Raw genomic sequence first — 27,060 nt, forward strand, 5'->3', positions numbered from 1 at the left:
TCACTAGCCACAAGTTGGTCCCTGACTACGTATCTCTCTATCCTCTTGACTAGCCACTCGCTGGCGCTTTGTCTGTCTTTCCAACTACTCACCGTGTCCTCTCATCACAACTATAGAGCTGTTACCGACACATATCATGTCATAGGCTCCGACGCGAGCGCCCAGGGGAGGTCATTATGGCTGCCAACTACTGGGAATCGACTCAGCGTCGCTTCTGGCTCTTCTCCAAAGACGAACTCCAAACGGTGCGCCAGAAACTCGAAGACGACAATGCCGAGCTCGTTCAGATGTTCCCTCTCCCGCAACCGCGGCACTTGGCCATATTCTTTAATCAACGTGAGTCGCTTGGAGTTTGCCAGGTCCGCTATTCGTCCACTGACTCGCTCCGCCTTCAGAGGTCAACCGTCTCGGTAAACGAATGGTCATCCGGCAGCAAGCCATGGCCACCGCTCAGGTCTACATCAAACGCTTCTATACCAAGGTCGAGATCCGCCGAACGAACCCCTATCTGGTCGTCGCGACCGCCCTTTACCTGGCCTGCAAGATGGAGGAGTGCCCACAGCATATCCGGCTGATTGTCAGCGAGGCTCGCTCATTGTGGCCCGACTTCCTTAGCCTCGATACCTCGAAGCTCGGCGAGTGCGAGTTCTTCATGATTTCCGAGATGAGCTCCCAGCTCATAGTCCACGCGCCGTACCGAACCCTGAACAACTATCAACAGGAACTGCACCTAACACAGGATGATGTGAATCTGGGCTGGTCAATCATCAACGATCATTACATGACGGACCTGCCCCTGTTGTACCCGCCGCACATAATTGCACTCACCGCGATCTTGCTCGTGCTGATCCTGCGACCGTCGTCGAATATGACCGGCTCGAACCAGCCAACGGCCGCAGGCATTGCTGCCGCAAGTGCGGCGCTGGCCCAGGCTCAGGGGAGGGTGCCAGGACTACCTCCCACGCCAGGCACGCCGAATCCGGCGGACAAGGAGAAGCAACCGGAGGCTAGATTCGGCCGGGTGCAGCGGTATGGCGCCTGGCTGGCCGAGTGCAACGTGGAAATCCCTCCCATGGTTGATTGTACTCAGGAGATGATCTCATTCTACGAATGCCACGATCAGTACAACGACAAGCTTACCCGCGAGCAAATCAACCGCTTCGTCAAGGCAAGGGTCCTTGACAAGTGATTGGGGCACTGTTTTCCTGCTTCACGACCAGTGTGCGTAATACATGCTGCCTCGCAAAGTCGACTGTTTTTTATAAGCACAAATCAGCTCATCAACAATGTGCGTTAACCTTGGGCCTTGAGCACACGCGGAGACGCATGTGGCCGAAAAGTGGAAATAGCACAGTACCAAACCGTCTGAAGAATTCTGGCCGGTCCCTGGCCAATGAGGCGGTGTTCTAGACCATCTGACGCAGATTCTCCTTGGCCTATCTAAGTCGAAGCAGTACTTTTCTGATTCACTGCACTGGAATGTCTCACGCTTTGTCACCATCTAGGGTCGGCCAAGAGATATTGGACCAGCCTTGGACGCCGGTCAGTCTGGATGAAGGGCGCTCAACTCTATCGATGTTGGAATTCGGATACAGAATGAATGGATGACATCACAACGAGGCAACGAGACAGGAATAATAGACGTCTCTCCATGGTTTCATATTTGTGGATGGCACCTCTTCGGTCAAAAACAAAAACAGTACAACTAAGCATGCCCACCCAGGGAAACACTTTCCTTGCATGCTGCAACTGACTAGGCATTGGCTTCATCCGAGGATCTAAATGCCGAGCTCAGCCAAGGACCTGGACAATAGAGTTGTATGCCGCCTTGGGGTTGAAGCTGCCGTCGAAGAGGAGAGGGTTGGCTCCCGTTCTCCACGAGTCCTGTGCGGGCGTTAGTACTGAAACCTCGAAATAGCAGCGATGCCACGTTTGGTAAACCGCGACGGCACAATTTGCACATACCTTGTCGCTGACACCCCAGACGGTGATGCCCACGCACTTGGAGACGGCCAGACAGGCATTGACGACGGCGTTGTAGTCAGCCGTGGGCGCGTTCGCAATGTCGAGCTCGGTGATGGCGATCTCAGTAACCTTGGCTGAGGCGAGCTGGTCGAGGGCACCACGCACAGCACTGCCCGCGCCGGCGCCGAGATGCGTCTGGGTACCTTCATGGTGCACTCGCATTAGCTATGTGGACAACGGGAAACGGAAAGAAGACATATGAATCTTCCAAAACACCCAACGTACCAATGCCGTCAATGGGGACTCCCTCCGAAATCCACTTGTCAACGTAGTAGCGCATCAAGTTGACCTTGCTGACCCCGGCACGGTCCAGGTTGTAGTCGTTGATGTAGAGCTTGCAGTTGGGGTCGGCGGCGCGGGCCGCTTGGAAAGCGATCTTGACAAACTCCTCTCCGAGCACGGTAGAGAAGACGGAGGTGCGAAGCGTGCCGTCCTCGTTGAAGATTTCATTGACAACGTCCTTGTGTTCCGTCAGCAACCATTGCCATCTCAACTCGGTTCAACTCTGCTAGTCGTGAAGTGCTGTCAAAGACACCACTACACGAAGGGGGAGAAAGAGCTCCGTCTACTCACCCAGGCGCGGATACGGCCACGGTAGCGCGTCACGACGGTAGTGACGTGGGTTCGGATCACGTTGCGCAACGTGTTGGCGTCGCGGATGTTGGAAACCCACGTAGGGAGCTGGGAGTGCCAGATGAGGGTGTGCCCGCGAACTGACTTGCCGTTCTGCGTTGCAAAGTCGACGAGGTAGTCGGCGTCGCCCCAGTTGTACTGGCCCTGGTTCGGCTGGATGGACTGCCACTTCATGCTGTTCTCCGGCGTGACCTGGCCGAAGTTGGCCCTGATGATGGCCGCATTTTTCTCCCTCTGCAACAGGCCGCGGTCAGTGGCAGTTCCGAAGTAGACCTTGCCCCTGTTCTTGAACCGCTGGTCGATGCTGATAGAGGCCTGGCGGTCCTCCAACGCTGAGCGGGCTGCCAGTTCAGCGTTGCTGCTCTGGAACTCCGTGGGCAGAGCGGCGGCCAGCGGCACAAAGAGGAACGCGAGCTGGAACTTCATGTTGACTTATGCCTTCGAGGAGCTCTTGGTTCGGTTTGATGGAGACTGGCTAGATAGACTACGTTGGATTCACATCTGGGTCATAGGTATTTTATATTCTTCGACAACAACGGCGACGACGAGGATGACGACAACGACGAGGCCCGCCATCAAGATACGTTTCTTCGCCGCCTGCTTCATGTTGCCTCCTTGGAGTTGTATCTCCAGTAATCCAACGAGCTCTCATTGGATCGCGTATGACAGTATCTGACACGACAACGGCGGAGCCGCAAATTCCGGTGACATTCGCAACCCATAGGACGGAAAATACAGCATTTCGTTGAATATAGTTGGCGTGGCAGGATTCCTGACGTCCGCAAGACATGCGTGATGAGCGCCTTCCCCAATAGTCAACACATTTCAGCAGGTGAATGGCTGACGCTCTCGCCAAGAGACTGTCGGCACCATATATGGTTGTCACTAGGCTACTTGCAACAACGAAATGCAAGGCTGCGTGCTGCAACCGTGGATCAGGCTCATCAGTTTCCGGTAGCGAGTATATGGGATTGCGCTCATGTGAACACTTCGGCCCGTCGTGGTGTGGGCATGAGGTCGGATTTTGCAATTCGCATCAATAACACAGCCGGCTCCCATGCGACAGCTAGGACAGCCGGGTCTTGATTCGCCGGATTTGTTAAAGACGTCGTCGCCGTTCCGTGTTACACCAGCTCGTACACCACAAGGCCGGCCATGGTAAACCCCCTTCTGACTTTAACCGAGTTGGCCGGCTGGTCTCGAGAGTGGATTATACGAGTACGGCCCCCTCGTATAGCTAGCGCATCACGTTGCGGTCAACTTGAATATTTTTCCCGTCCCGGAATTTACAACCCCGGGCTAGCTTGAACAGACACTCTACCACGTAGATGCTTAATCTACCTATGGAAGAAACAAGCCTCCGTGGTTGTGGAGGGTTCAGCTGGTTGCCCGACGTCTTTGTGTTGCCTGTGCCTGCAACTAGACAAACACAATCTGACTCTTTTCTTGGTCGACAACAGTATCTGCTTTTCTAAACCAAGTAAAGCCATCATTACCCGGTCCAAGTAAGCGCTAACATCAACCAGTGACTCCGAGTTCTTAAATACATCCACTGCATAGGCTCGATGCTACATAGGCTCGATGCTAAATGCAGTTCCCGTGTACTGGTATCTATCCTCGAGTCCGGGGCGTGTTGAGAAAGATGCGATTGGCTAGATCACGTCTTCCACGAGCAACGACTATGACCCCGCTACTCACGGCAAATCAATCGCCGTGCTGAGATTTAAATAAACGACTGGCTTGTGGGAACGTTGATATTGATCGTCTTATGGAGATTGCAAAAACTTAAATTGGCGCAACACGGCAGACCCGCACCTGTTAAATGCGCAGTTTTCCTATTTTTGTCAGGGGGTGGCAGTCAGGCTCAATATTCCACGAATCGGTCGTGGGTATATGATGTTGTCAATGCAATATGCCCTCAATTCTGTTTCTCCGCTGCGTGGGTATAACAGCTGGGCACATTCTTGGCGGTCTTTCTCTCCCATGGATCGCCTTTGTTTGTTTTGATAACCAAAGTTGGTTGGTTGTCTGAGTCCTTTTTTGTTTCTTCCCACGAAACAATGGTTGTCCTTCGCAACGTCTTGGCCGCGGCCGTGGGCTTCGCGTCCTTCGTTCTCGGCCAGAACTTCAACAACCCCGTGCTCTGGGAAGACCTCGCTGACAACGAGGTCATCCGCGTCGACGATGCCTACTACTACACGGCGTCGACGATGCACTACTCGCCGGGAGCCCCCATCCTGCGCTCGTACGACCTCGTCAACTGGGAGTACCTCAGCCACGCCGTCCCGTCGCTGGACTGGGGCTCCAAGTACAGCTTGACCGGGGGCCAACAAGCCTACATCAAGGGCATCTACGCCTCCACCTTCAAGTACCGCAAGAGCAACGGTATGTGGTACTGGATCGGCTGCATCGAGTACTCTACCACGTACGTCTTCGTCGCTCCGTCGCCGACGGGCCCGTGGACCCAGAAGGCCAAGATCGCCACGTGCTATTACGATGCGGGCCTCCTCATCGACGACAACGACACCATGTACGTGGCGTACGGGAACACCCAGCTCAGCGTCGCGCAGCTCTCCAGCGACGGCCTGTCCGAGGTGCGGAAGCAGGTCGTGTTCTCGACCCCGTCCAACGTCGGGACCCTGGAGGGCAGCCGGATGTACAAGCGCAACGGTAAGTACTACATCTTCGTCACCAAGCCGGCGTCCAGCCAGTACGTCCTCCAGGCCAGCAGCCCCTGGGGACCGTACACGCTCAAGGCGCTCGCCCTGAGCGTGTCCCCGCCCGTTTCCGGGGGTGGAAACCCTCACCAGGGCAGCCTCATCGACACGCCGGACGGCAAGTGGTACTACATGGCCTTCATCGACGCCTACCCGGGCGGTCGGATCCCCGTCCTGGCCCCGGTCACTTGGGGCTCCGACGGCTTCCCGGCCGTGACCCTGTCCAACAACGCTTGGGGCGCTTCCTACCCTTACCCGTCGACGCAACGCTCCGTGCAGTCCCCGCTCGGCACCGACTCCTTCAGCGGGTCGTCCCTCGGCCCGGCCTGGGAGTGGAACCACAACCCGGACACGAGCAAGTTCAGCGTCAACAACGGGCTGACCCTGAGCACGGCCACGGTCACGAGCGATCTCTACGCCGCCCGCAACACGCTGACGAAGCGTATCCACGGCCCCGTCGGGACCGGTACCGTGGTCATCGACTTCACCAACATGGCCGATGGCGACCGCGCCGGCCTGTCGCTGCTGCGCCAGGACTCGGCATACATCGCGGTTGCGCGCTCCGGCTCGAGCTACTCCATCGTCATGTACAACGGCCTCAAGATGGTCTCGAGCACCTGGGCCACTTCGTCGACGGGAACCCAAGCCGCTAGCATGAGCGTCTCGCAGCGCCGCGTCTGGCTCCGCGCCACCGCGGACATCAAACCGGGCTCCGGGAAGAAGGGCTCCTTCTCGTACAGCCTGGACGGCAACAACTTCGTTTCTTTCGGTTCCCAGCTCACTCTGAACAACGACTGGCCCTTCTACATGGGCTACCGATACGGCATCTTCAACTTTGCGACCAAGTCGCTCGGTGGCTCCGTTAAGGTCGTGTCTTTCACGAGTGCGGCAAGCTGAATCGCTGACCGGGAACCTTCTGAGCTAGTTCCACCGAGCTGGCAGACTCGGTGCTGCCGCGTGGTGTCCGTTCACATCTGGGCGGTCCAGGCGCGTCTGAACTGTCTAGTAGCCATTCAGTTAAATTCAAAACCTACCTCGCAAGCACTTCTACCAAAACTGCCCAGCACCTGTGAGACAACTGTGATACTGCGCAAATGCTAAGCACTGCAAATTTATGGCAACCAGAACTATGCCAGTATACTGTATGAACAACTGCCCAAGAAAGATCTCAAACACTCCCAAGTGATATGAGCATGAGAACCAGTCTCTTACAGAGTGTCGATGAATGGCACGTGTGGTGTCTCTACTGGTTGGCAGCCCGTAGCTCGATGCCGTTCTGGTGCGCAGTCCTCGTCTTGGAAAACCTCCACGCCGGAACGCGCCGCTCGAACAGCTCGTCGAGTTCCTGGTAGGTCCTTCCCTTGGTCTCGGGGAAGAGGAGTGATCCGGCCCGGCTCCTTGCGCCATCTTGATACGTGACAAAAAAATCGCAGCAACCGCTGAGGAGCTTTGCAAAGAGGAACAAATAAGGTGTGTTTTGTCCGCACGAGTGGCAATGGTTTTCCTGGCCAGTTTTCCAAGGTCCCTTTCCCAGGACACGGAACTCCTCATACTCGATCCCCGGACGTATACCGCGCGCACCGATCGCGGGGAAACCGTGGGGAACCAACCCCATGGGGAACGGCTGGCGGTGCCAGCATATCCAGCGCGGCGGGCTCAACTTCATCGTCATCGAAAGAGAGCGCCTTCGGAACCCACTAAGCATACTGTTATTGATGCCAAACTACCGGGATCGTCTCCTGAGTCCCACACGACATCACCGGGTGATCTTCGGCCGGGCCTGCCATCGTACGGGTCATGTTCTGCGCTGGTCGAACTCCTTCGGGATTTCGGCTCTTTCGACGATCCAACTACTCGACGAAGTGACTTGGTTGGGCTGTCGGGACCAGCTCGATACGACCCTGCTACCCCGAATTTCCCAGTTCATCAATCAGGAAGCTCGACAAGCCCGAGAATCAGCCATTGTTTAGCCAGCTCTTCATCCGCGAAGCCGACCCCCCGGGAGCCTGTTCTGGCACCCGGGGGAACGCCTCGGCAGTTCTCAGCGTACAATACCCGCGGGCGATGTGGTCGAGGCCCCTTACACCCTAGTCGGAAGACCGCTCACATGGTCTCGCGATGCCGAATAATGCTGCGTTACCCTCGCCCCTCACGATGATGCAATGGAGGCTTTAGTCGCCTTGTTCTGCTCTTCCGTGCGGAGAAACGCCGGGTAGGACTGGGCCACATCGTGTACGGATCCTAAAGTTCTCTCCGTCTACAAGGAGGAGAGGGGTGACTTACGCCCACCCCATCGGCCATCGTCGACTTTCGTGTGATTCACTCTGTCGTGAGAGACACACCCCTCATTCCTATATTGTGATAGCCCATCTCCGCGGCCTTCATGCCCACGTGCTCTTTCTGACAAAAAGAAGAAGGCGAAAAAAAAAAAAAAAAAAGAATGCTCAAGCCGCAAGCAAACGCCCACCGGGAGCTCGTCTCCCTGGACGGGACCTGGAATTTCGCGCTGGCCACGTCAGCCGAGCCCGACGACGAAGCGGCGTGGAAGACCAGGATCCCGCCCGCGCTGCAGGCGCCCGTCCCCGCCAGCTACAACGACGTCTTCCTCGACCCCCGCGTCCGCGACCACGTCGGGTGGGTGTACTATCAGCGGCACGCGACCGTCCCGCGGGCCTGGGCCGGGCGCCGCTACGCCCTCCGCCTCGACGCCGCCACCCACCACGGCCGCGTGTACGTCGACGACCGGCTCGTCGCCGAGCACGTCGGCGGCTACACGCCCTTCGAGGCGGACGTCACCGACGTCGTCGCCCCCGGCCGCAGGTTCCGCCTGACCGTCGCCGTCGGCAACGAGCTGGACTGGCACACCGTCCCGCCCGGGAGGGTCGAGACGACCGCCGCGGGGAGGCGGAAGCAGCACTACCAGCACGACTTCTTCAACTACGCCGGCCTCGCCCGCTCGGTCTGGCTGTACTGCGTCCCCGCGGAGCACGTCGACGACCTCACGGTGGCCACAGACGTCGCCGACGACGGCGCCTCGGGCTCCGTGCACTTCGAGGTCGGGACGAACCGGCCGACGGAGGATTCCAGAGTGCAGGTCTCGCTCCTCGACGAGGACGAGAACGTCGTCGGCCGCGCGCGGGGCCGACGGGGCCGGTTGGACGTCGGATCGGTCCGCCTCTGGCAGCCCGGGGCGGCCTACCTCTACCAGCTGCGGGTCGAGCTCCTCGACGGCCAGGGCGCCGTCGCCGACTCGTACGAGCTGCCCGTCGGCGTCAGGACCGTCCGGGTGGAGGGGAACCGGGTCCTGATCAACGGCAGGCCCTTCTACTTCACCGGGTTCGGGAAGCACGAGGACACGGCCGTCCGGGGCAAGGGCCACGACGCGGCCTACATGATCCACGACTTTGAGCTGATGAAGTGGGCCGGCGCCAACTCCTTCCGCACGGCGCACTACCCGTACGCCGAGGAGGTCCTCGAGTATGCCGACCGCCACGGCGTCGTCGTCATCAACGAGACCGCCGCCGTCGGCCTGAACTTGTCCATCGTCGCCGGGCTGCACGGCGGCAAGAGGACGCCCACCTTCTCGCCCGACACGATCAGCGACGAGACGCGGGCGAACCACGGCAAGGCCATCCGCGAGCTCGTCGCCCGGGACAAGAACCACCCGTCCGTCGTCATGTGGGCCATCGCCAACGAGCCGGCCGCGAGCGAGCCGGGCGCGCGCGAGTACTTTGAGCCCCTGGTGGCCCTCGCCCGGCGGCTGGACCCCACGCGGCCCCTGTGCTACGCCAACGAGTACCAGGCGAGCGTCGACCGGTGCCTCATCTCGGACCTGTTCGACGTCCTGTGCCTGAACCGCTACTACGGCTGGTACCTCCACACGGGGGACCTCGAGGCCGCCGAGGAGGCCCTCGAGGCGGAGCTCCGGGGCTGGGCGGCCAAGTTCGACAAGCCCATCATCGTGTCCGAGTACGGCGCCGACACGCTCGCGGGCCTGCACACGGTCGGCGACGTCCCTTGGAGCGAGGAATACCAGAGCAGGGTGCTGGAGATGAGCCACAGGGTCTTTGACCGCGTGGACAGCGTCGTCGGCGAGCACGTCTGGAACTTTGCCGACTTCCAGACACCCTCCAGCTTCATCTTTCGGGTGGACGGCAACAAGAAGGGCGTCTTCACCAGAGACCGGAGGCCCAAGCTGGCGGCACATACTCTAAGGAAGAGATGGACAGAACAGAAGCCCAAAGAGCTTACCCCATAAGGCTTGTTTTTAGCACGGGCTCGACTGCTGTATGGTTTATACGCATGAACAGCCAAGCTGGAGCGGGGGCTGTCCTGTTCAGTGGAGGAAACAGACATGCCACCTCAGGCTAACGAGACGACTTTGATATATCTGTCTTGGTTCGATAATAAACATACACATAGTTGGTACATCACATGCTCTAAGCTGGATCGAAAAATTGTTATGCTGTATTCAAAATGACTCGGAGACTATGGTATCATCGTGGTTCTGGGAACGCCACTCTCCAAGATGCCGTTATGCCAGTCGAACGTAAGGCTGTGTGTGTCATCGACGAACTCCCGTATCGCGTGGAATAGCTGTCCGTGACCGGATTCTTCAACACCATTTTTCATCATCAGATACCACGTGTCCAATCCGCCTTTTTTACCTCGTGAAAGGGATTAATGACTTGAATTAGCCGACTTGGTTGCGTACGAGTACAGTTCCGACAACACCTATACCGCCCCCACCCAACTAACTGTCCTAATTACTGCATTGCGCTATTTCTTCGCTTCAAATTCCCAAATTGCTGAGGAAGAAAAAAACTGAAAAAAACTCGTTGCACGACTCTCTGATGCCTGTCTATAGTAGTGCAAAAGGGTTCATGCTTTTGCCATGCGCGTATGTGGGTTGAGGTCAAAAGAAATCAACCAGCGCTCAGGACCTCCTTAAGGAATGTCACTTAGAGAGCGTCACTCATGCTCGTGCCGGCCTTGGCTTTCTCCTCGGCGTGGTGCTTGGTCTTCTCCTGCATCGTCTTGGGGTCGGAAGTCTCGTCGCGGTCCGCCTTGAGGGCCTCCTCGCTGTCCGAGGCGAGCTCCGGCTTCCAGTGGCCCTTGCCCTGCTTCTGCTTGGAGAGGGAGTCCTGCTTGTGCTTCTCGTACGCTTCGGTGTCGTCGTCTGTGGTAGTGTCAGTTAATTGCTGCGTGTCCAAGTCTGCGTACAGTCTGCCCGGTGGTACTGGGCCTCCAAGCCACCCCCGTTTCCAACTCTTGAGGAGATGGGCAACGAGGCATGGGATCAAGCGAATGATCTTACAACCGGCCGGGCCACAGAGATACTTCATGACAAAGTTTGAAACGTTACGCCAAACCCATTCCATCGGCAGGTAGCTGGCCAGTTACCCGCCCAATGACCAGAAGCGACATAAATAAAGAGATGGGAGGGCGAATGGACTCACGTGCTGTAGACTCCTTCAAGCCGACCTTGGCCGTCGTCGAGATTCTGGAGCCGCGCTCGAGGACAGCAGTCTGTCTGCCGATGACGAAGGCGCCACGGGCAATGGGGGTAGACGCGAGAACGATGCGGGAAGCCATGGTTTCTGGTGTTGCTGTGCTGCGGTGCCGAAACTTGAGCAATTGAAAGGGGTTTCTTGGGTATTATAATGTCGATATAACAAAAAGCCAAGAGCGAGGTATTAAAGAATGAGAGAAAAAAAAAAAAGAGAGATGTGGACGATGCTGGGCGAGGTAGGTAAGGCCATCGGCTACCAGTAGCTCGACATCTTACCTAGGTAAACCGAGCTTTCGAGTGTCTCGTTACCCGGCCGTGACGTCACTAGATCGTTGCTATGTCCCGAATAGTGACATCCACAGGACCGAGCTTCCCTCCTTCCCTCCCCCACCAGCTGGTTGCAGTTCCCTCAGCAAACCAAACTCGGGCGGCCCCGCAAAATGCCATTATTATTATTTTTGCTTGTGACCACTGGCCAGAAGCCCGCTTTCCTCTCGTCATCGCATTCCGGAAGGTGAAGGAAGCAACGTGCAGCAGCAGAAGGGGGGACGGCAACCAGAGGGCAACCAGCTGCGGCCGGCTTCACGCAGCTGGCCAGTCATCATATCATCAAAGAAATCCATCTCAGCTGGGGCCCCAACCTTATCGTCGTCATTCATCCCCGCACCTGTCCGTTCTGGCCTATAGTGAGTATTCTTCGCCCCTCGCCCCCCCAGTCAACTCATCACGTGATTTACATCTCGTTCTAGGCCCCCCTCTCGTCTGGTCTGGGACCTGCAGCACTTCGTGCCCTGTGTGCATCGCCAGCCGCCGCCGCCTTCCTCACCATCTCGCGCCGCCGTGCCTCCTTGCGGCAGCGTGCAGCAAGAACAGGTAAGGTCGGCTTGGACGCAGCCTAGTGGTGCCAGTCTAGCCCCAATCGTGTGTCGCCAACAAGAGGGCCAAAAAAAAAAAAGGGTGCCTTCTGCTCCTTGTCTAATGCTGGCGGCTACAGACACGCAGTTAAGACAGACCCTACTCCCCATGCGCTTTCGCTCGCGTCGCGGGCTATAATTACCTATAACTACTCTGCCGGTACCTTGGGGATTGGCTTGTTGCTCTTTGTCGACGACGACGACGACAACGGCGGCGGCGGCAACCTGTCTGCTTTTCTTGCTTGCTTGCCTTCCTGTCATCTAGTAGTACGTCAGGTTGCTTGCTACCCCTCATTTCGCCCCAGCCGCAACTCAGCCCAGGCCGCTCGAACAAGGGGAGGAGGGGAGGAGAGGGGGAGGAGGGGAGGAGAGGGGGAGGAGGGGAGGAGAGGGGGAGGGCCGGGGTCTTACAGTCGCGGGCGAGGCTCAGCATCAGCCCGCCCGTCCTTACCCATTTCAATAGTAGACGCCTCTTATGTACAGATATCCTGCACGGCATTATTAGCAGAGTCGCTTATTAGGGGCGGAGCGGAGCAGAGAGAAAGCAGGAACGGTAGCTAGCTAACTGGGCGGCAAGCGTCAAAGGCACACCCCCGCGGGATCCTGTCATCGCTTTGTCCTGGAACACAATATCTCCTCTTCCGACTGGGCCGGCTCGATATCGTGACTCGTAAAATCCGTCAGGAAGCCGGCGACGATCAAGGCACAAGCTCATCCGACCGCGCGCGAGATGCTGTTCCGTGCCACCCCTTGGGCACCCACGGCATGGCGAAAGTGCATCACTTGACACGAGAGGGTAAAAGACCGATTTTGAGATGAACGTATCGTATATTGCATTGCGCCTTGCTGGCTTCGCGCCACAAGATCGGACAAGTCTAGTCCGACCCTCTTGAACACCTTTCCACGTCTTGAGCATTTCCTTTCCTGAACAGCCCCCCCAATGGTATCCCCGTTCACCAGATCCAGAAAACCACACGAGAAGCCGATAGATCGTGTCATCCCGCTTCCCAGCAAAAACACAACTATCCCGAAGTGCTCGCGAAAAAGTGCTCCAGACGAGGGTGAATCCACACCACCACCATTCGTTTCCCAGTGTGCCGAGATGCAAAAGAAGCTCTGTGCTTCCCCCGGGAGAGCAATAGGAACAGTCCATCTTCGAATAATGAAATAAGAGAAGATGCCACAATAAATCCAAGAAACAAAAACACTGCTGCGCGCGTGTTCCCGTCCGCATCGCTCAAGCCCAATAATACAGGCAACAAAACAATGCAGAGGCTCGCCAGCTGCCCGCACCCAAAATCATGACCAACTCCACCTTTCCAAAAAGGTATTTCCCGGACCCTGTTTCCAAGCTTTGGAGATTTGCCGCAAAACAATAGCAACGCATGTCTTTGCCCGCCACCGCCCGTTTGATATTTCCCATGTGAGCCCATAACAGAAACACCTGTTGCCCCGCGCCTCCTTACTGCTCCGAATAAGTTGCTGAAAAGACACTCATTCTATATGTCGAGATGATCTTTTTCGATGACTTCATGACCCGTCGAGCACCATGATGAATAACTGAAATTTTCAATCATCCTGGAAATTCAAAAACTCGTCCCGCTGTCCGTGAAAAATAAGATGCCGCGAATTAATTATATCCGTGAACTCCGCCGTGGTGTTGACACACCGATGCAATGTCGTCAAAATGCAAAACCGTCCGTGTGGAACGCCATTCGTGCAAGCCCAGCCTCATCTTGCGAGGACAGGACACCGAAAGATTTTTGTCGATTTTTTTTCATTGTCGAAATATCCCAAGAAGGAAAAAATGGTATCGATAACTTCTCGCATCGCGCCAGGGAAGAGGCCTCGGAGAGGACTTTTTTCGTCGGTTTGAAACAAGGGTATGTCGCGTGAGGTTGTTTGTACAAGAGAGGAATGTTGTTTTCGAGCCAACGTTGTGACCAGACCACGCCAGCGGCCTCGCCAAAGCCTTCAGGTACCCGGCCCGCAAGAGAGAAAAATCATCGATGCCATTCAAGTTTCTTTTGTTCGGTGCCCGCCAAGATGATCGGCTAGAAAGGCCGAATGAGCAGGATTTTGCACATCAGCATGCATCAACACAGACGGCAGGGAGCACAAAGCCCCGGCCCTCTGTCGCGAGAGCGGAACTAGCGCTTTACCATCTGCGGATGCTCTGCTGCATCCTGGAGGGGGACACCGAAGGCGGAGGGCTCGACATGGTGATGCCGGTAGCCGGGTTGACAATGGGAATGGCATTGCGCGCGCGGGTGGCGGAAGGCTGGTGAAGCTTCATGGCGGACTGCTGGTAGGCAGGAGGGATGAAGGCTGGGGACGAGGAGTTGAGAGAGAAACCGGGGGCGATGGTCTGGGGTTGCTGGGTCGGCGAGGACTCAGGCGAGTTGCTGGCCAAGGAGGAGCGCTCAGAAGAGCTGTGGATGGAGTTCATCTGCAGCGGGCGTCCAGGATTAGTCACCAGATGATTATAGGTAGATCCAAGGCTCCTGGATACTCACGTCGCTATCGGTCAACAGGCCGGGGCAGAATTCCATGTCGTCCTCGAGGTCGAAGGAGCGGCCAGCCTCGAACTTTGTGCGGAAGGCGTTGATGGTGGCTGACTCGGTCAACTCCTTCATGCTGCGCACACCGCGGAACTGCTTATGCTGGTTCTGGGAGACGGAGAGTCTGGGAGCCCTGCGATTCCGGCCGCCATGGTGGTTGTGGGAGGCTCCGGGAACGGCCGGGGTGGGATGCGCCTGGTGGTGGTTGAACTGGTAGTATGAAGACATTGTTTACGAAAATGCAGGGTAAATATATCCGTGTCGTGGTGATGTCGTTGTTGGAGGATGAATGTATGTTGGTTTTGTTGGTTGGGGAGGCAGTTTGGCGGAGGTGCGGTAGTTTTGTGTTTGTTGTGGGCGAGCCGAGGTGCGGTATTATTGCAGTATGGGACACAAACAATGAGACCTGCCGAGTCGACGACGTTGTGCGAGGAGAAACAAGTGTATACACGTTATGATAATTCAAGGTAGAAAGGTCATACAGAGGGAGTCGTGCTTTTTTTCTTCTTTTGGATTGATGTAGCGTATGATCGGGTTTTGGAGCGCTTTTTTGGTGGGTGGTTAACAAAATAAAAAAGGTACGTCTGGACGGAGAGGGGAAGAGATGTTGTAAAGTATCGGGAGGGAGGAATCCGGAGAAAGCAATGGTTTTGTTGGTTCGAGCAGGACAGTGAGAGTGTGGGAGAGTGGAAGGAACGGTGGAAAGGTGAGTGGATAGCAGCGAGGAGGGCACGGAGGGCAAGGAAGGCGAAGGGCAGGGAGGGGGGGCGGCGGCGGCGATGGACCCACAGTTGCCCAATGAAAGAGGATCGGAGGGGACAGTGCATCGTCTAACGACACTGTGACTCCACCTCTTGACGCCATGTGCGAGTTCGCCACTGAGACCCCATTGGCTGGCAGATCTTAACCTAGAGCCGCCCAGGTCTAGCGCCGTCTGGTGGTACTGATGCAAATTTGGGGCGTGGCGCCGGCTGGCGTCAACCACCACCCACCCCCCCTTCAGTGCGGCGGACAGTACAATGTACGGATGGCACGGGTGGAGAGCTCGCGAGGGCTGACCGACCGTATTTGGATGAGAGACACTACAAGCATCTGGGCGAGAGTGAGAGGAAAGGCCGGGGTTGTGCTGAGTAGGTGCCGGTGGATGACCAGCTAAGAAATTACGATACCTAGGCAGGTGAGGTAGTCGGAAGTGCACTACACTGCACTGTAGCCGCGGGAGGAGGATATGGGAATCGATGCATTGCGTGTTCCTGGTCAGCCTGGGTATCCCTGGCACGGACAGTCAGAGGGGAGAGTGAGAGAGAGACGCACACATCTGTACAGGCTGACTGACTGACTGACTGACAGACAAGCAAGCAACTGCAGTGTACCTGGCAGAGTGCAGAAAACCTACTCAGTAACCCTGGCCCTCCACTTTCATTCTCACTCTCGCTCTCTTACTCACTCACTCACTCACCCACTCACTCACTCATTCACGCTCTCCCTCCCTCACTCTCTTACCCCCTCACCCGGCCTGGGCATAGGCAGGCAGGCATCTCGGGTCGGAACCTCGACGCAGGGCCAGTTGATGCGTGGCATGCAGGTACTGCGTCTGCCCGCCGCAGAGACGCACTGTAAGGCCCCCTTCCCTGTTCTTCACCGTGTCTGCAGCTGTAGTGTGCGTTGTACCTGTAGGCGTTCTCAGTGTCGGGGCGGGGACCCGAGGAAAAGCCTCCTGACTCCTGAGATGGGCGAGGTTACCGCCACTTGTCGCTCGTCCTTGTTTACAACAATTTTGGCACCACCGCTTGCGGCCATGGAGAGAAATTGGCCGCCCACACCTCTCATTCCAGAACCCCAGTGTCGAGCGTGCGCGATGGGGAATTCAATCAGCAGCAATGCTCAATAATGCTGCGCTACTTGTAGGGGGGAGCAACTGAGCGAGATTAGAGGCGAGACACAATACGGGCTGGGGCTGTTGCTCCCTTTCCATTTTACGGCGTCTGCTGCCTGTGGCCCATCGGCCGCTGTGCTGTCTCTCCCCAGTTGTTGACTGTCACAATGTGTGTGTGTGTATCCGTACATGGTACTTCGTATACGTGGTGTGGGGACTGGATATCCTCACTGTAGCACCCCCGTCCCTGTCAACCCATGCCATGCCAAGCCTGTCCACGTACACATCCCATGCTCCTCTCATCCCACTCTTCCTCTCCTTCGGCATCGAGATGTCTCTCCTGATCTGCCATCAAGTGACCTGCCTGCCTGCGCGCTGCGCTGCGCCGCGCCTGTCGCTCTCGGTCCTGGCCGTGGTGCAACTAATGGCGTATCTTGCTTCTCGTCCCATCTTCGCTGATCCGCTTAGGCGTATCCGTACCTTTCTTCGTCTTTTCCTTCTGCTGCTGCTGCTTTTTCTCCTTCTCCTTCTCTTTTTCACTATCCCTTGCGTCCTTGTGGGGGAGGGGCGGTCTCGATCTCGTCGGAGCTGGCTGCTCCTCAGAACAGGGCAAACTTGTCGGCATGCTTTTCAGGCTGACGCAACGCATTCAGTTCAGGATGCTGCGCACAATCGCATCAGGGTTTCCATCGCGGGCTCTAATCCGCAATGTCCTGTCCCGTCCCGTCCCCAGGAAGCCCGAATTGCGACCACAGTGGCATTAAACTGGCGCAATCCGATCTTCAGAAACACGAGAGACGCAGCCTAGTGTTTCCCATTCCGTGCTTGGTTGGAAGTCTTTCCCTCTCACACTCGGCTGGCTTCATGTTGTCCCGCTCGCTCACAGTGTGCCGCTGTCTGCTCCAGTCCCAAGTGAAACCCCTTCTGACCTCGCCTGGGTGGCTCCCATGCACCCCTGTCCGCCCCGAATCCCAACCTTTGGGGAACAACAACAACAACAACAACAACAACAATGGAACGGACTGCTGATGCACCCGCACGATTGGGCGGTGGGCGGACTGGGCTGGATCGGCTAACCACCGTACTTATTGACAAGGTAGTAGTGGTGTGTATACGGATGGATACACAGCAGAGAACGAATGGCCCGCAACTGGAACAGTGCAACGGACCACCCGGCCGCTTACCTTCAACTCGACCTCGCACATCCCACCTCGTCCATCTGCACGGCGGCAGCGAGACATGACGAAGAAGACGAAGGAGTAGGACCAAGAAGTGTGGGTAGGAAGTAGACTTGCCCACATAGCGTGGGATTGCCAGCCACAATCTAGTTTAAACGCTGCCGCAGAGGCTAGACATCCGCACTGTCACGGATGGGCTTCGCTATCCACACTGTCCACATTGTTCACATTGTGATGTGACAGAGACACCGGGTACGTACACATATATCTACCATGTCCACTATAGGTATTTGCCTGGGTATCTACCTAGCGTAAGTGTGTGTGCTTCTACACTCTACACAACACACTGATGCAGGTGGTTAGAGCCCCCCCTGGGCTGCATAGCGAACAACGAGGCAGTGACCTGCCTGCCCCCTTCCAATTTGGCCAAACACACACGCGCATCCAAGCACTGGGTGGGGTCGAGTTCCCGCCGCGACTGGCTGCTAAGATCCTGGTTCTGGTCCCAAAAGGAAAAACGAAACCCATGAGGAAATGACCTGGGCCCTTGCCCTGTGGCCTGGATTCGGAAACGTGGCGGCTGGCACGCTTGATCTATCTACTCTGTAGTGTGCAAGCGAATCAATCGACAAGACCCTTCCCAGGGGCGGGGGAGGGGGATGACCCATCTTTTCTGTGGGCCTTATGACTTAGGCACCAACTGCATCACAGTGTGTGTCGCCTTGCCACCTGCAGACCGCCCTGACGAGACTGAGCAAAAAGCCCCTCATCCACACAGGGTATCGGTACGTACCTACTCCACGTACCTTGCTGGGCTCACTCACCCACAGTCTCACTCGTCAACTTTTCTATCCTGCGCACTAACAGCGGGGCAACCACAGATAATGTCACCCTGCCTTGCCAATCCGTCACTGGGCGCGTCGCCCCCCCACCCCGGGCTCACTCACATCACTCACTCACTCACCCTCGGTTTCTTACACAACCTGCTCTCTCTTTCTCATCGCTCACGCAGATCTATCTCATTGAAGGAAGGTTTCTCGCCCCCTCCCCCTCCTCTCCCCTGCCCCAGCATCATCCGTCAGTGGCCAACTGATGAACATAGCATGATGATGCAGCCACCCACAGGGCTGCTTAATCGGCTTATCCTCTCCTCTTGCAAATCCCTCCTTGATTCTCGGCATTGTCGTCCGGCGCATCATCCATGCTAAGCAGGTTGACGGCCGCTGCTGTCCGATTACCGAGCACGGCGGGCAGGCTTGACAGGAGTTGGCTCCAAACCTCGACGTATCCTCCATCCGCATCCTAACTCTATCGCCCCTTGGCCGTCAGCTTTCCCGCCCTTCTAGACTAAAATCTTGTTCTGCCCGTGGACCTTCCACCGTGCATGCATGAATAGCGAACGGGCCCCCTGCGTTACCACACACACTCTCTCACACACACACTACGTAAAGTGCGATGTGCAGACAGACCAGCAGCCACCTGGAGCAGACCCTTGGGGGTCCTGTCCTATCCCGCCGTTCACTGTGGCACAGTACAGGCTCCCTGCCCACCCGGTCGATGACTGCGAAAGCCGGGCTGGGACTGGGGACTTGGGACTGGGACTGGTGAACCCGACCCGAGCCTGGTGAGCCCGGCTACCCCCTGCTGCGGAGGCGAGGCAATCTTGCCCCGGTGAATCGGGCATAGCACTGCTAGGGGGCATGGAAGACGGGAAACCATCCTGAGACACATGACAATGGCTTCGTGATCTCTCCCCGGTGGAGCTGGTAGCTGGTGCTGGAACTGGGGCTGGAGCTGGAGCTGAAAGGGAATCCGACTGACGAAATGGGAGGGGGCGCATATCGCATTCCCCCGTCGCCATTGTCACCCCACGTCCAGTCCGTCGCCTCGTCAGTTTCACCCAATCCCCCTCCCCCTGTTCGTTGCCTTGCCCTCCTTCGACCAACATTACATTCTTTCCTTCGACGACGGATGATATCGGGTCTGTTTGCTCGTCGTTTTCCGTCCCATCTGTCTGAATGGCTCTCGGTTCCAGCGCCCGGGACGAGACGGGAGGGAGGGCGGCAGCTGCTATTTTTGCTGGCCCAGCCCGACGTTCCCCATGGCTAACTCGGTGCTTGCATCTGTATGCAGACCTCACCACCAGCAAGACGACGGTCCTGGTCTCAGGGTCGCTAGCTTCACCGGTGCCTGGGTACCATGTCGAGGGTCCCTTCCGGAGGGACATGCTTTCCCCCATCGAGGCAGGATTGACACTCTTGCACCAAGTTATGGTTCTTGCAAAGCAAGATACGTAGCCCGATGCCTGCAAGCAGGACGGGCGGGCAAGCCAACATCTGCCAAGGGTCTGGGTCTGGACGCTGGCTGAGGGAGAGGTAGGTGTGGGGGGCGGCCATTGAGTTAGGCGTTGGCAAACATGGCATCGTGGTTCTTATCGCGGCATCCAATCCGCTCTCGGGGCCCTACACCTAGACAAAGGTCGAAGCTCTCTTCGGGGAGGGCTTGGGGGGAGGGGAAGAAGCTTTCGATGGCCAGTTGGGCAACCTTCTTTTGTTTCCAGCCCCGAACCAGCCATTCTTACTGTACGTGTACGGTACATAGCCCCCGTGGACCGTGCCATCGTTCTATCGGCAACGAACCTTCCTTTCCTCCCTCACCTCTTCCACAGTACGGACGCCTGCGTGAAACCGCTTGCATGCTGTGTACCGTGTACCGGTGGCAGGTGCTTGTCTGTGGGTGGTGACATACCTACACGCAAAGTAGCATGCGCTTTTGCTGTCGCTCCCCTGGGACGACACAGCCGGACGAGACGGGGCTCATCCCGCAAGATCTGACGGACGGATCGTCCCTCCTTGCTGAACGGCAACTACACTCTTCTAGCACCATGGTAAACTAGGACTCTGACTGCCTATTTGCCATACACCAGGACGAAAGGTCACATGCACAGCGGCGGTGGACAAACCAGGTTGAGGGGGGGAGGGGGCATGAAAAGCCCCCCTTCTTTACTGCCACACCGCCATTCTGGCATCGAGGGCTGGGCTACCAGAGTAATAAACCAATTACAACTTTTTGCTTGTGCCAGCCTCGATTCCGAGGATTATGCATCGCCTGTTACGGCCAATAGTGGTTTATTCTTCCTCGCTGTCACAGCAGCAGCAGCAGCACCGCCCTCCGCCTCCCTCCATCCCTCCCTGTCTCTCTGTGTGTCTATCTGTCTATCTGTCTATCTCCTCCCCGCGGAATTTTGTGGCTACCGTCATTCGGTGGGGAAAGATTCCCTCTCCTCCTCCTCCTCCCCCTCCCCTCCCTCTCCCTCTCCCTCTCCCTCCCTCTCCCTGTCTCCTTCAGGGTCCTGGGCTTTCGAGTTGGAAAGTTGCGGAAGAGGGGAGTAAAAAGACGAGACAATAGAAAAGACATCAGGCACGGAGCTAGTATAGCGGGAGCTTGGACTGGCAGGCTGGGTTGCCGAGTCACCTGGGCTCACCGCAGAGAGCTGCCGCTATATAATAGTATGTAGTGTGGTGTGGTGCAATGGCGCCGCCGCCCATTGCAAAAGCAAAGAGCTGCAGCAGTGCATTGCAATGCCGCCTGGTATCGGGGGAGACGCCACTGTCGGCGCTGTCTAGCCAAGCAACACGGACCGGCCAGAACATCACTCACGGCTAGTCGACGAGTAGAGAGACACCATGTGCATACCTAGCCGGCGTGCATTAGGGGGGGCACATGCCGGCAGTAAAACCTACGCTATTCTTGATACACTAAAGACTAGGCTTGTGGTGGAGGGGCCAACCTGTCAAACGGCACAATACTGCGCTCGGCGATCTGCCTGTGGCCCTTGAGTGCTTCCACTCCCGAAGCAACGCCGGTGCGGCGCAGTGCAGGTAGGCAGTCGGCGGCGGTGTCTTTTTTATTCGTCTCTGATTCGTAACAGTGGCGTAGATATCCGAGAGGGGGCGGCGGTTCGACAGACATTCGCAAAATGTAGAAAACTTCCTCGTCCCACCCGCGCCGTGTCATGTCACCGCTTCCAGGGTTATGTAGGCAGCTGATCAAGGGGAGTCCCCTTCCCGGCCCGAGTCTTGAGTGAGTGGCATTGCTCGATTTCCCCAAACAGAAGCAGTGGGAGACCCTGCGCAGATCCAAGCATGCGCAGGGTAGGAGGCGGGAGAAAGGGTAGAGACGGAGACAGAGAGAGGACATCCGCCGGCCACTTCTGCGACGTTACGACATGCAAGTCCTTGGCCATTTCAACAAACCGGGCCTCGGAGTTGGACTAACCGGACGGACTCGGAGGGGCACGGGACGCATTGCGGCGACCCCGATATCTGCGAACCCTGCTTATACTCGTATGTGGAAACTACTATCTGATAGTACATCGTTACGTACGCCAGATTCCGCGATAACCCTCCGTCTCTGAAAGAACGCATGATTTCCCACGGCTTCAATAATATCGAGTGTCTGCTAGGCGAGGCCTGAAGCAGCTGGCACCGCCTCGATCCGGTCCTCTCTAGCGTAAGGTGACTAGTCAGCCCGGCTCGACTCAAGAACGGTCTCTCTATTCATTCTGACTCCCTGTACTGCTATTGTTGATCCGCGACCCCTCCCCTCCCCCATGTTTTCCCGACCTCCGTGCAATGGTGACCGGGGGCCTCCGTCCCACGCCTCCCGGCGGCCCAAGTCCCGCGCACTCGCCCCGTCGTCGTCCCAAACCCGTGGGGATGCCATTAGCCAGCACGTCATGTGAAGACCTCCGTGCCCTCTCACAACCACAACCCTTGCACCGGTGTCCCGTCGTACCAGTAGTCGAAGCCTCGCTTTTTGCCACATCGCACGTAACACAGGGTTGCTCTAGCCCCGTGCGGTTCATAAGGAGGAAAGAAAGAAAGAAAGAAAAAGAAAGAAAAAAGGAGGGAAGAGAGAAATGAGAGACAGGGTACTGGAATCCCAGCACCTCGGCCTTGGCTTAGCCGCGGCGGCTGCGGCGGCTGCGGCGGCGACGACGACCTACCTCCTCCTCACTTCCTTCCAAGCGACGCCGACGACGACGACCCCGCGCCCGGCCCTCGACCCCCGCAAGACGGCCCGGTCTCCGAAATGGACCGTCTTGCCCGCCCTCTCCGCCTCCGCCTCCGTCTCCGCCCGCGACGCCCAGCCGTACCCGCCCGACGCCCTCCCTGGCGGCCAGGACGTTGCCACCGCCTACGGGAACCTGCGTGTCTACGAGTTCGGGCCCGAGGACGCGTCTGAGAGAGTCCTGCTGCTGCACGGCATTGGCACGCCGTGCCTCGCTCTGGGAGGCGTCGCGACCGAGTTTGTGGCGAAGGGTTGGCGGGTCATGACGTTTGGTGAGTCTTGTTGCCGATGTTTCACTCCTTTTCTTCTTTTCTTCTTGTTTGCTTCAGTATCTGTTCGGGTTGGTACATGGGGTGTGGTAAGGTGTGATGTGTGAAGAGGAAAGAGTTGACTTTGCAGCCTGGCTAATGAAGGTTGCCTTTTCAACCCCTCCTTTATTCATGTTGGTTGAGTCTCATGTCTCACTTTCACCCACCCCTCATCGCTCCTTCCTCGACCCCCTTTCATGTCACATTCGACGGCCCCCAGTCTAACAGTCAGCAGACTTCTTCGGCCGCGGCTACTCGGACGCGCCGCTCGACGTCCCCCACGACGCCCGTCTTTACACCACCCAGGTCCTTCTTGCCCTCGCCTCCTCGCCTCTCCCGGGCTGGGCCGGCAACGATGCCTTCCACCTGCTGGGCTACTCCCTCGGCGGCGCCGTCGCCGCCGCCTTCGCCTCCTCGCACCCGCACCTCGTCCGCTCCCTCACCCTTGTCGCTCCTGGCGGCCTCATCCGGTCCGCCGCCCACGTCAGCTGGAGGAGCCGCCTGCTGTACAACTCGGAGTGGATCCCCGAGGGCGTGCGGCGGTGGTTCGTCGCGCGGAGGATCGCGCCGGCCGACCCCAAGAGCGGGGGGGACGCCCCAGAGAAGGAGACCGTCGACGACGACGAGGGCGGGACGGCGGAGTGGGACGAGCTGAGGCTCGTGGGCGGGAGCCGGATCGGTGAGGTCGTGAAGTGGCAGATGGAGACCCACCCGGGCTACGTGAGGAGCTACATGAGCACGATCCGGCACGCGCCCATCTACGACCGCGGGGGCGAGGAGTGGAGGGTCCTCGGAGAGGCGCTCTCGGCGAGGAGGGCGGGCGCGGCACCCGGGCTGAGGAAGGGGCGGGTGTTGTTTGTGCTAGGAGAGAGGGACGATATCGTGGTCCCGGGGGAGACGGTGTGGGACGCGGAGACCGTGCTCGGGGAGGACGCCGTCGAGGTCGTGGTGCTGAAGGGCGGGCATGAGGTCGCCATCACGAAGGGGAGTGAGGTTGTCGGGGCTGTCGTCGCTGCATGGGAGAATAACCGCTGAATATCATAACAGTTAGATGGGTTGTTGTAGATTGCATGTTTGATCTAGATCTAGATATCCAAGCGCTTAGAGACCATATAGATTTCGGCTGCATCTTACCGCTGCGGACATATTTGCCTCGCCCTTTCAATCTCTCCGTCTTTTCATCCCAATCCAACATGTGCCCGGCCCAGGGCTGGCCAACGAGGGCCGACCTCATACAGCCTCAATAATCAGCCAGCCCACGAACCCATTGTGTACGGTCCATAAACATGAAAGGATGTCCCCCAAAAATTCCGCGCGTTATCTCAAATCAGACATTACTTCAGATCGGCTGGCCCGATACGGCGTGAATGGGGAGTGGTGGGGATGGCTCTGATACATGACTTAATGATGCATTCAATCCTTCGGAGGCGGCTTCCCCAGAAGAGGAATATTTCATGTTGGCACACTGGACCATCTGGAGATAGAAGAGATGGAAAAGATCAAGAAGAAAGCCAACAGCAGGGGTTTGAAATGATGATGAGAGTCAGAGCATGATGAATCGTGAAAAGAGCCAGGCGTTTAACAATGTCCTGGACCGATCATGGACTGTCCTGCTTCACCTTTCTCTAATTCAGGTACTGTCGATGACCAAAGACTGAGGAGAGCTTGGTTGAGGAATACACTTTTACAGAACCCCAAAGGAGAAGATTACTTCAGGTTCGAAATCGTTACTAAGAATTTTTGGGAAGAGGGAAGAGAGAAAGGCCGAGGGGAGGCAAGACAAATACAATCACGCATTGTCTTCCACCAGTTTCTTGCGTGGTGCAGTCTTTGCTTTCAACTTCACTGTCCCTTCAGTAAAGAGCAGCATACGCAGCGGTCATATCGAAACAGTCTGTCCTCCAAGGGAGAGAGAAGACAAGAGTCAAGAAGAACCTTGCTTTATACATAATAGAACCCCCCCCCCAAACCAGAGATTGCCGGCCGTTTACGGAAATCCCCTTGCTGGAGGCAGATTAGGTCCGTTCTGGGCGCCGAAATACACTGCCTCTATCCGTATGGTGGGGCCGCACCCCCACTCTCCTCCCCGAGCTCTGACCCCTGTCGCTCTCCCCCGAGCTCCCAGCCAGTCGGTGCGTTTGCTCCCACACGTGGCGCACGCGCTCCCCCACTGAAGCTTCAACGTCTTCACCTGTCTCACCTCGATGCGAGAGACGATACGATCAATCGTATGTCACATTTAGGGTTCCTGGCCAATCCCCCCCACGCCCTTACGATCCCTGGAGCTGCGTCGTCGTAGCTTCATTTCCTTCTCGCCGTACCGCGCCTGGCACGTGGGATACTTCACCGGCAAGGTTCTTGTACAGATACGAGTTGTCCGGTAGCCGCCCCTGCTCTGCCGAAAAGGAAACAAGCCTGTACACAAAGTATGGATGGCTTCCTCATTATTCTTTCCTAGAAGGCCGGTCGCTTGGTTGAAGTCGCTCGCCATCGTCGCCAGCGTTCTCGTCTTCGTCGATTTCGCCCTTCCGCACGTCATGGCCCCCAAAGGTCCCTCTCTGCTCGCCGCTCTCGCTATCCTCGGCAGCGGCAGCGGGCCGAGCGGCGGCGCTGCGAATGCCGCCACCACCGGCGTCGACGTGAGCTGGCACGCGCCTGCCAAGTCGGACGTCAACAACCTCGCGACCGTCATCAACGGCGAGGGCGTCTGGGGCTTCATCTACGATACCTCCGAGACCCCCGACGACAAGTATGGCCAGTACAACTGGTGCAACATGCCCCATGTGCGCAAGACGGAGTATGTGAAGCCATCGGACGAGTACGAGCTCAAATACGTCGAACTGGTACGTCTCGCCATTCTCGTGCCATATCGTTGAAACTCCGTGCGGCCGCTAAACCAACCTTGCAGGTCCATCGCCACCACAAGCGCACGCCTTACGCTTCCAACGCCTTCCCGGTGGAGTCGTACCAGTGGAACTGCGATGAGCAGGGCCTCTTCTACTACGGCGAGTCCTTCGCCAGCGGCAACAAGCCGGCAAAGACGTACTGGAAGCTCTACATCTCCCCCGTCAACCCCTTCGTCCCCGCGGGCTGGGTCGGCACCTGCCAGTTCCCCCAGATCACCGCCCAGGGCCTCGACGACTCGTGGCTTCACGGCGCCGACCTCTACGGCGTCTACCACGACCTGCTGGGCTTCCTCCCCTCCCGCGACGCTGTCAACTCCCCCAAGTGGCACCGCCAGGTCAAGTACCGCGTCACCAACAACCAGATCACCAGCCAGGTCGCCGGCATGGTCGTCAACGGCATGTGGGCGACCACTGACTCCCTCGTCCTCGGCATCCAGGCCGCTGGCGTCGACTCTCTCGAGCCGCAGTACGCTTGCCCGGCCGGCTCCTCCCTCTTCGACCGCATCAAGTCCTCGTCCAACGCCGCCTGGGCCCAGCATCTCGCCGCCGCCGGCCCGCTCTACGCGACGCTCGACGACATCTCGGGCGTCTCCGTAGACGACGCGGGCTTCCACGCCTCCCTGGACCACTACTACGACAACCTGTCCGCCCGGCAGTGTCACGACAAGCCCCTCCCCTGCAAGCTCGTCGACGGCGTCAACAGCACCACCTGCGTGACCCAAGACCTCGCTGACGCGGCGTACCGTTTGGGGCACTGGGAGTACTCTCAGATCTACCGCGATGCTCCCGACTCCCTCGCCGCCAGCGTCGCGACATGGGGTGTTTGGATCGCCGAGCTCGCCACGCACCTCCGCGCTGCTGTCAAGGGGGAGAGCGAGACCATCTACTACCACAACGTGGCCCACGACGGGTCCGTCTCGCGGTTGCTCTCGATCCTTCAGATCGATAACATGGTCTGGCCCGGCATGGGCTCTGAGGTCGTGTTCGAGCTCTACAAGCAGAAAGCAGCCGATGGCGAGGACCCACATGCCACTGCTGCTCCGACTGCCGCGGCCACACCCGCAACAGGCTCCGGTGTCGGTGTCGGTGCCGGTATTAGGGAGGGCGGCTGGTACGTGAGGGTCCTCTGGGGCGGCCAAGTCTTTAAGTCGTCTAGCCCGGCTTTGGCCCTTATGGACATGATCCCCGTCGAGACGCTGCTGGCGTACTTTGACGGGCTGGTGGGAGAGAATGCCAGCCTCGTCAAGGGCAAGTGCAGCGCCTGAGTGTGTGCTTATAATGATCTCATGACTGGAATGTACAAAAGAGTGATCTTTACAAAAGTATGTGTACATGTACCTCGTCGCTATAATTCATA

General features: G+C 57.6%; 11 protein-coding genes across 11 annotated transcripts; 7 read left to right on the forward strand and 4 right to left on the reverse strand.

Moving 5' to 3' along the window:
- Positions 1–176: 176 nt before the first annotated feature.
- On the forward strand, positions 177–1,189 carry LY79DRAFT_507514 (cyclin domain-containing protein; the record flags this gene model as incomplete). Its single annotated transcript, XM_060553837.1, has 2 exons — positions 177–336; positions 396–1,189. The coding sequence occupies 2 exons, from the start codon at positions 177–179 to the stop codon at positions 1,187–1,189; spliced, it is 954 nt and encodes a 317-aa protein (XP_060418332.1).
- A 602-nt stretch (positions 1,190–1,791) lies between these two features.
- Positions 1,792–3,084, reverse strand: LY79DRAFT_507401 (family 10 glycosyl hydrolase; the record flags this gene model as incomplete). The annotated part of the gene is made up of 4 exons (XM_060553825.1): positions 1,792–1,884; positions 1,966–2,168; positions 2,251–2,485; positions 2,599–3,084. 4 exons carry the CDS (start codon positions 3,082–3,084, stop codon positions 1,792–1,794), a joined length of 1,017 nt encoding a protein of 338 aa, XP_060418333.1.
- A 1,634-nt stretch (positions 3,085–4,718) lies between these two features.
- Positions 4,719–6,272, forward strand: LY79DRAFT_507551 (family 43 glycosyl hydrolase; the record flags this gene model as incomplete). The annotated part of the gene is made up of 1 exon (XM_060553840.1): positions 4,719–6,272. The coding sequence occupies one exon, from the start codon at positions 4,719–4,721 to the stop codon at positions 6,270–6,272; it is 1,554 nt and encodes a 517-aa protein (XP_060418334.1).
- A 1,543-nt stretch (positions 6,273–7,815) lies between these two features.
- LY79DRAFT_507471 (glycoside hydrolase superfamily) lies at positions 7,816–9,633 on the forward strand (the record flags this gene model as incomplete). Its single annotated transcript, XM_060553832.1, has 1 exon — positions 7,816–9,633. The coding sequence occupies one exon, from the start codon at positions 7,816–7,818 to the stop codon at positions 9,631–9,633; it is 1,818 nt and encodes a 605-aa protein (XP_060418335.1).
- Positions 9,634–10,336: 703 nt separating this feature from the next.
- LY79DRAFT_666416 (uncharacterized protein) lies at positions 10,337–10,970 on the reverse strand (the record flags this gene model as incomplete). The annotated part of the gene is made up of 2 exons (XM_060563220.1): positions 10,337–10,554; positions 10,835–10,970. The coding sequence occupies 2 exons, from the start codon at positions 10,968–10,970 to the stop codon at positions 10,337–10,339; spliced, it is 354 nt and encodes a 117-aa protein (XP_060418336.1).
- A 150-nt stretch (positions 10,971–11,120) lies between these two features.
- On the forward strand, positions 11,121–12,041 carry LY79DRAFT_348844 (uncharacterized protein). Its single transcript, XM_060552633.1, has one exon. The coding sequence runs from the start codon at positions 11,225–11,227 to the stop codon at positions 11,762–11,764; it is 540 nt and encodes a 179-aa protein (XP_060418337.1). The 5' UTR covers positions 11,121–11,224; the 3' UTR covers positions 11,765–12,041.
- On the reverse strand, positions 12,042–13,422 carry LY79DRAFT_348843 (uncharacterized protein). Its single transcript, XM_060552632.1, has one exon. The coding sequence runs from the start codon at positions 13,033–13,035 to the stop codon at positions 12,319–12,321; it is 717 nt and encodes a 238-aa protein (XP_060418338.1). The 5' UTR covers positions 13,036–13,422; the 3' UTR covers positions 12,042–12,318.
- A 537-nt stretch (positions 13,423–13,959) lies between these two features.
- On the reverse strand, positions 13,960–14,590 carry LY79DRAFT_576414 (uncharacterized protein; the record flags this gene model as incomplete). The annotated part of the gene is made up of 2 exons (XM_060559792.1): positions 13,960–14,250; positions 14,318–14,590. 2 exons carry the CDS (start codon positions 14,588–14,590, stop codon positions 13,960–13,962), a joined length of 564 nt encoding a protein of 187 aa, XP_060418339.1.
- Positions 14,591–16,407: 1,817 nt separating this feature from the next.
- Positions 16,408–17,250, forward strand: LY79DRAFT_540337 (uncharacterized protein). The gene has a single exon (XM_060556857.1). It carries the CDS (start codon positions 16,501–16,503, stop codon positions 17,044–17,046), a length of 546 nt encoding a protein of 181 aa, XP_060418340.1. The 5' UTR covers positions 16,408–16,500; the 3' UTR covers positions 17,047–17,250.
- Positions 17,251–22,290: 5,040 nt separating this feature from the next.
- On the forward strand, positions 22,291–24,046 carry LY79DRAFT_540345 (Alpha/Beta hydrolase protein). The gene is made up of 2 exons (XM_060556858.1): positions 22,291–22,761; positions 23,033–24,046. The coding sequence occupies exons 1-2, from the start codon at positions 22,338–22,340 to the stop codon at positions 23,830–23,832; spliced, it is 1,224 nt and encodes a 407-aa protein (XP_060418341.1). The 5' UTR covers positions 22,291–22,337; the 3' UTR covers positions 23,833–24,046.
- Positions 24,047–25,334: 1,288 nt separating this feature from the next.
- On the forward strand, positions 25,335–26,968 carry LY79DRAFT_666419 (histidine acid phosphatase; the record flags this gene model as incomplete). The annotated part of the gene is made up of 2 exons (XM_060563221.1): positions 25,335–25,640; positions 25,706–26,968. 2 exons carry the CDS (start codon positions 25,335–25,337, stop codon positions 26,966–26,968), a joined length of 1,569 nt encoding a protein of 522 aa, XP_060418342.1.
- Between the last annotated feature and the right edge of the window lie 92 nt (positions 26,969–27,060).

Source organism: Colletotrichum navitas, assembly GCF_030913465.1.
Source record: "Colletotrichum navitas strain CBS 125086 chromosome Unknown LY79scaffold_7, whole genome shotgun sequence".
NCBI lineage: Eukaryota > Fungi > Ascomycota > Sordariomycetes > Glomerellales > Glomerellaceae > Colletotrichum > Colletotrichum navitas.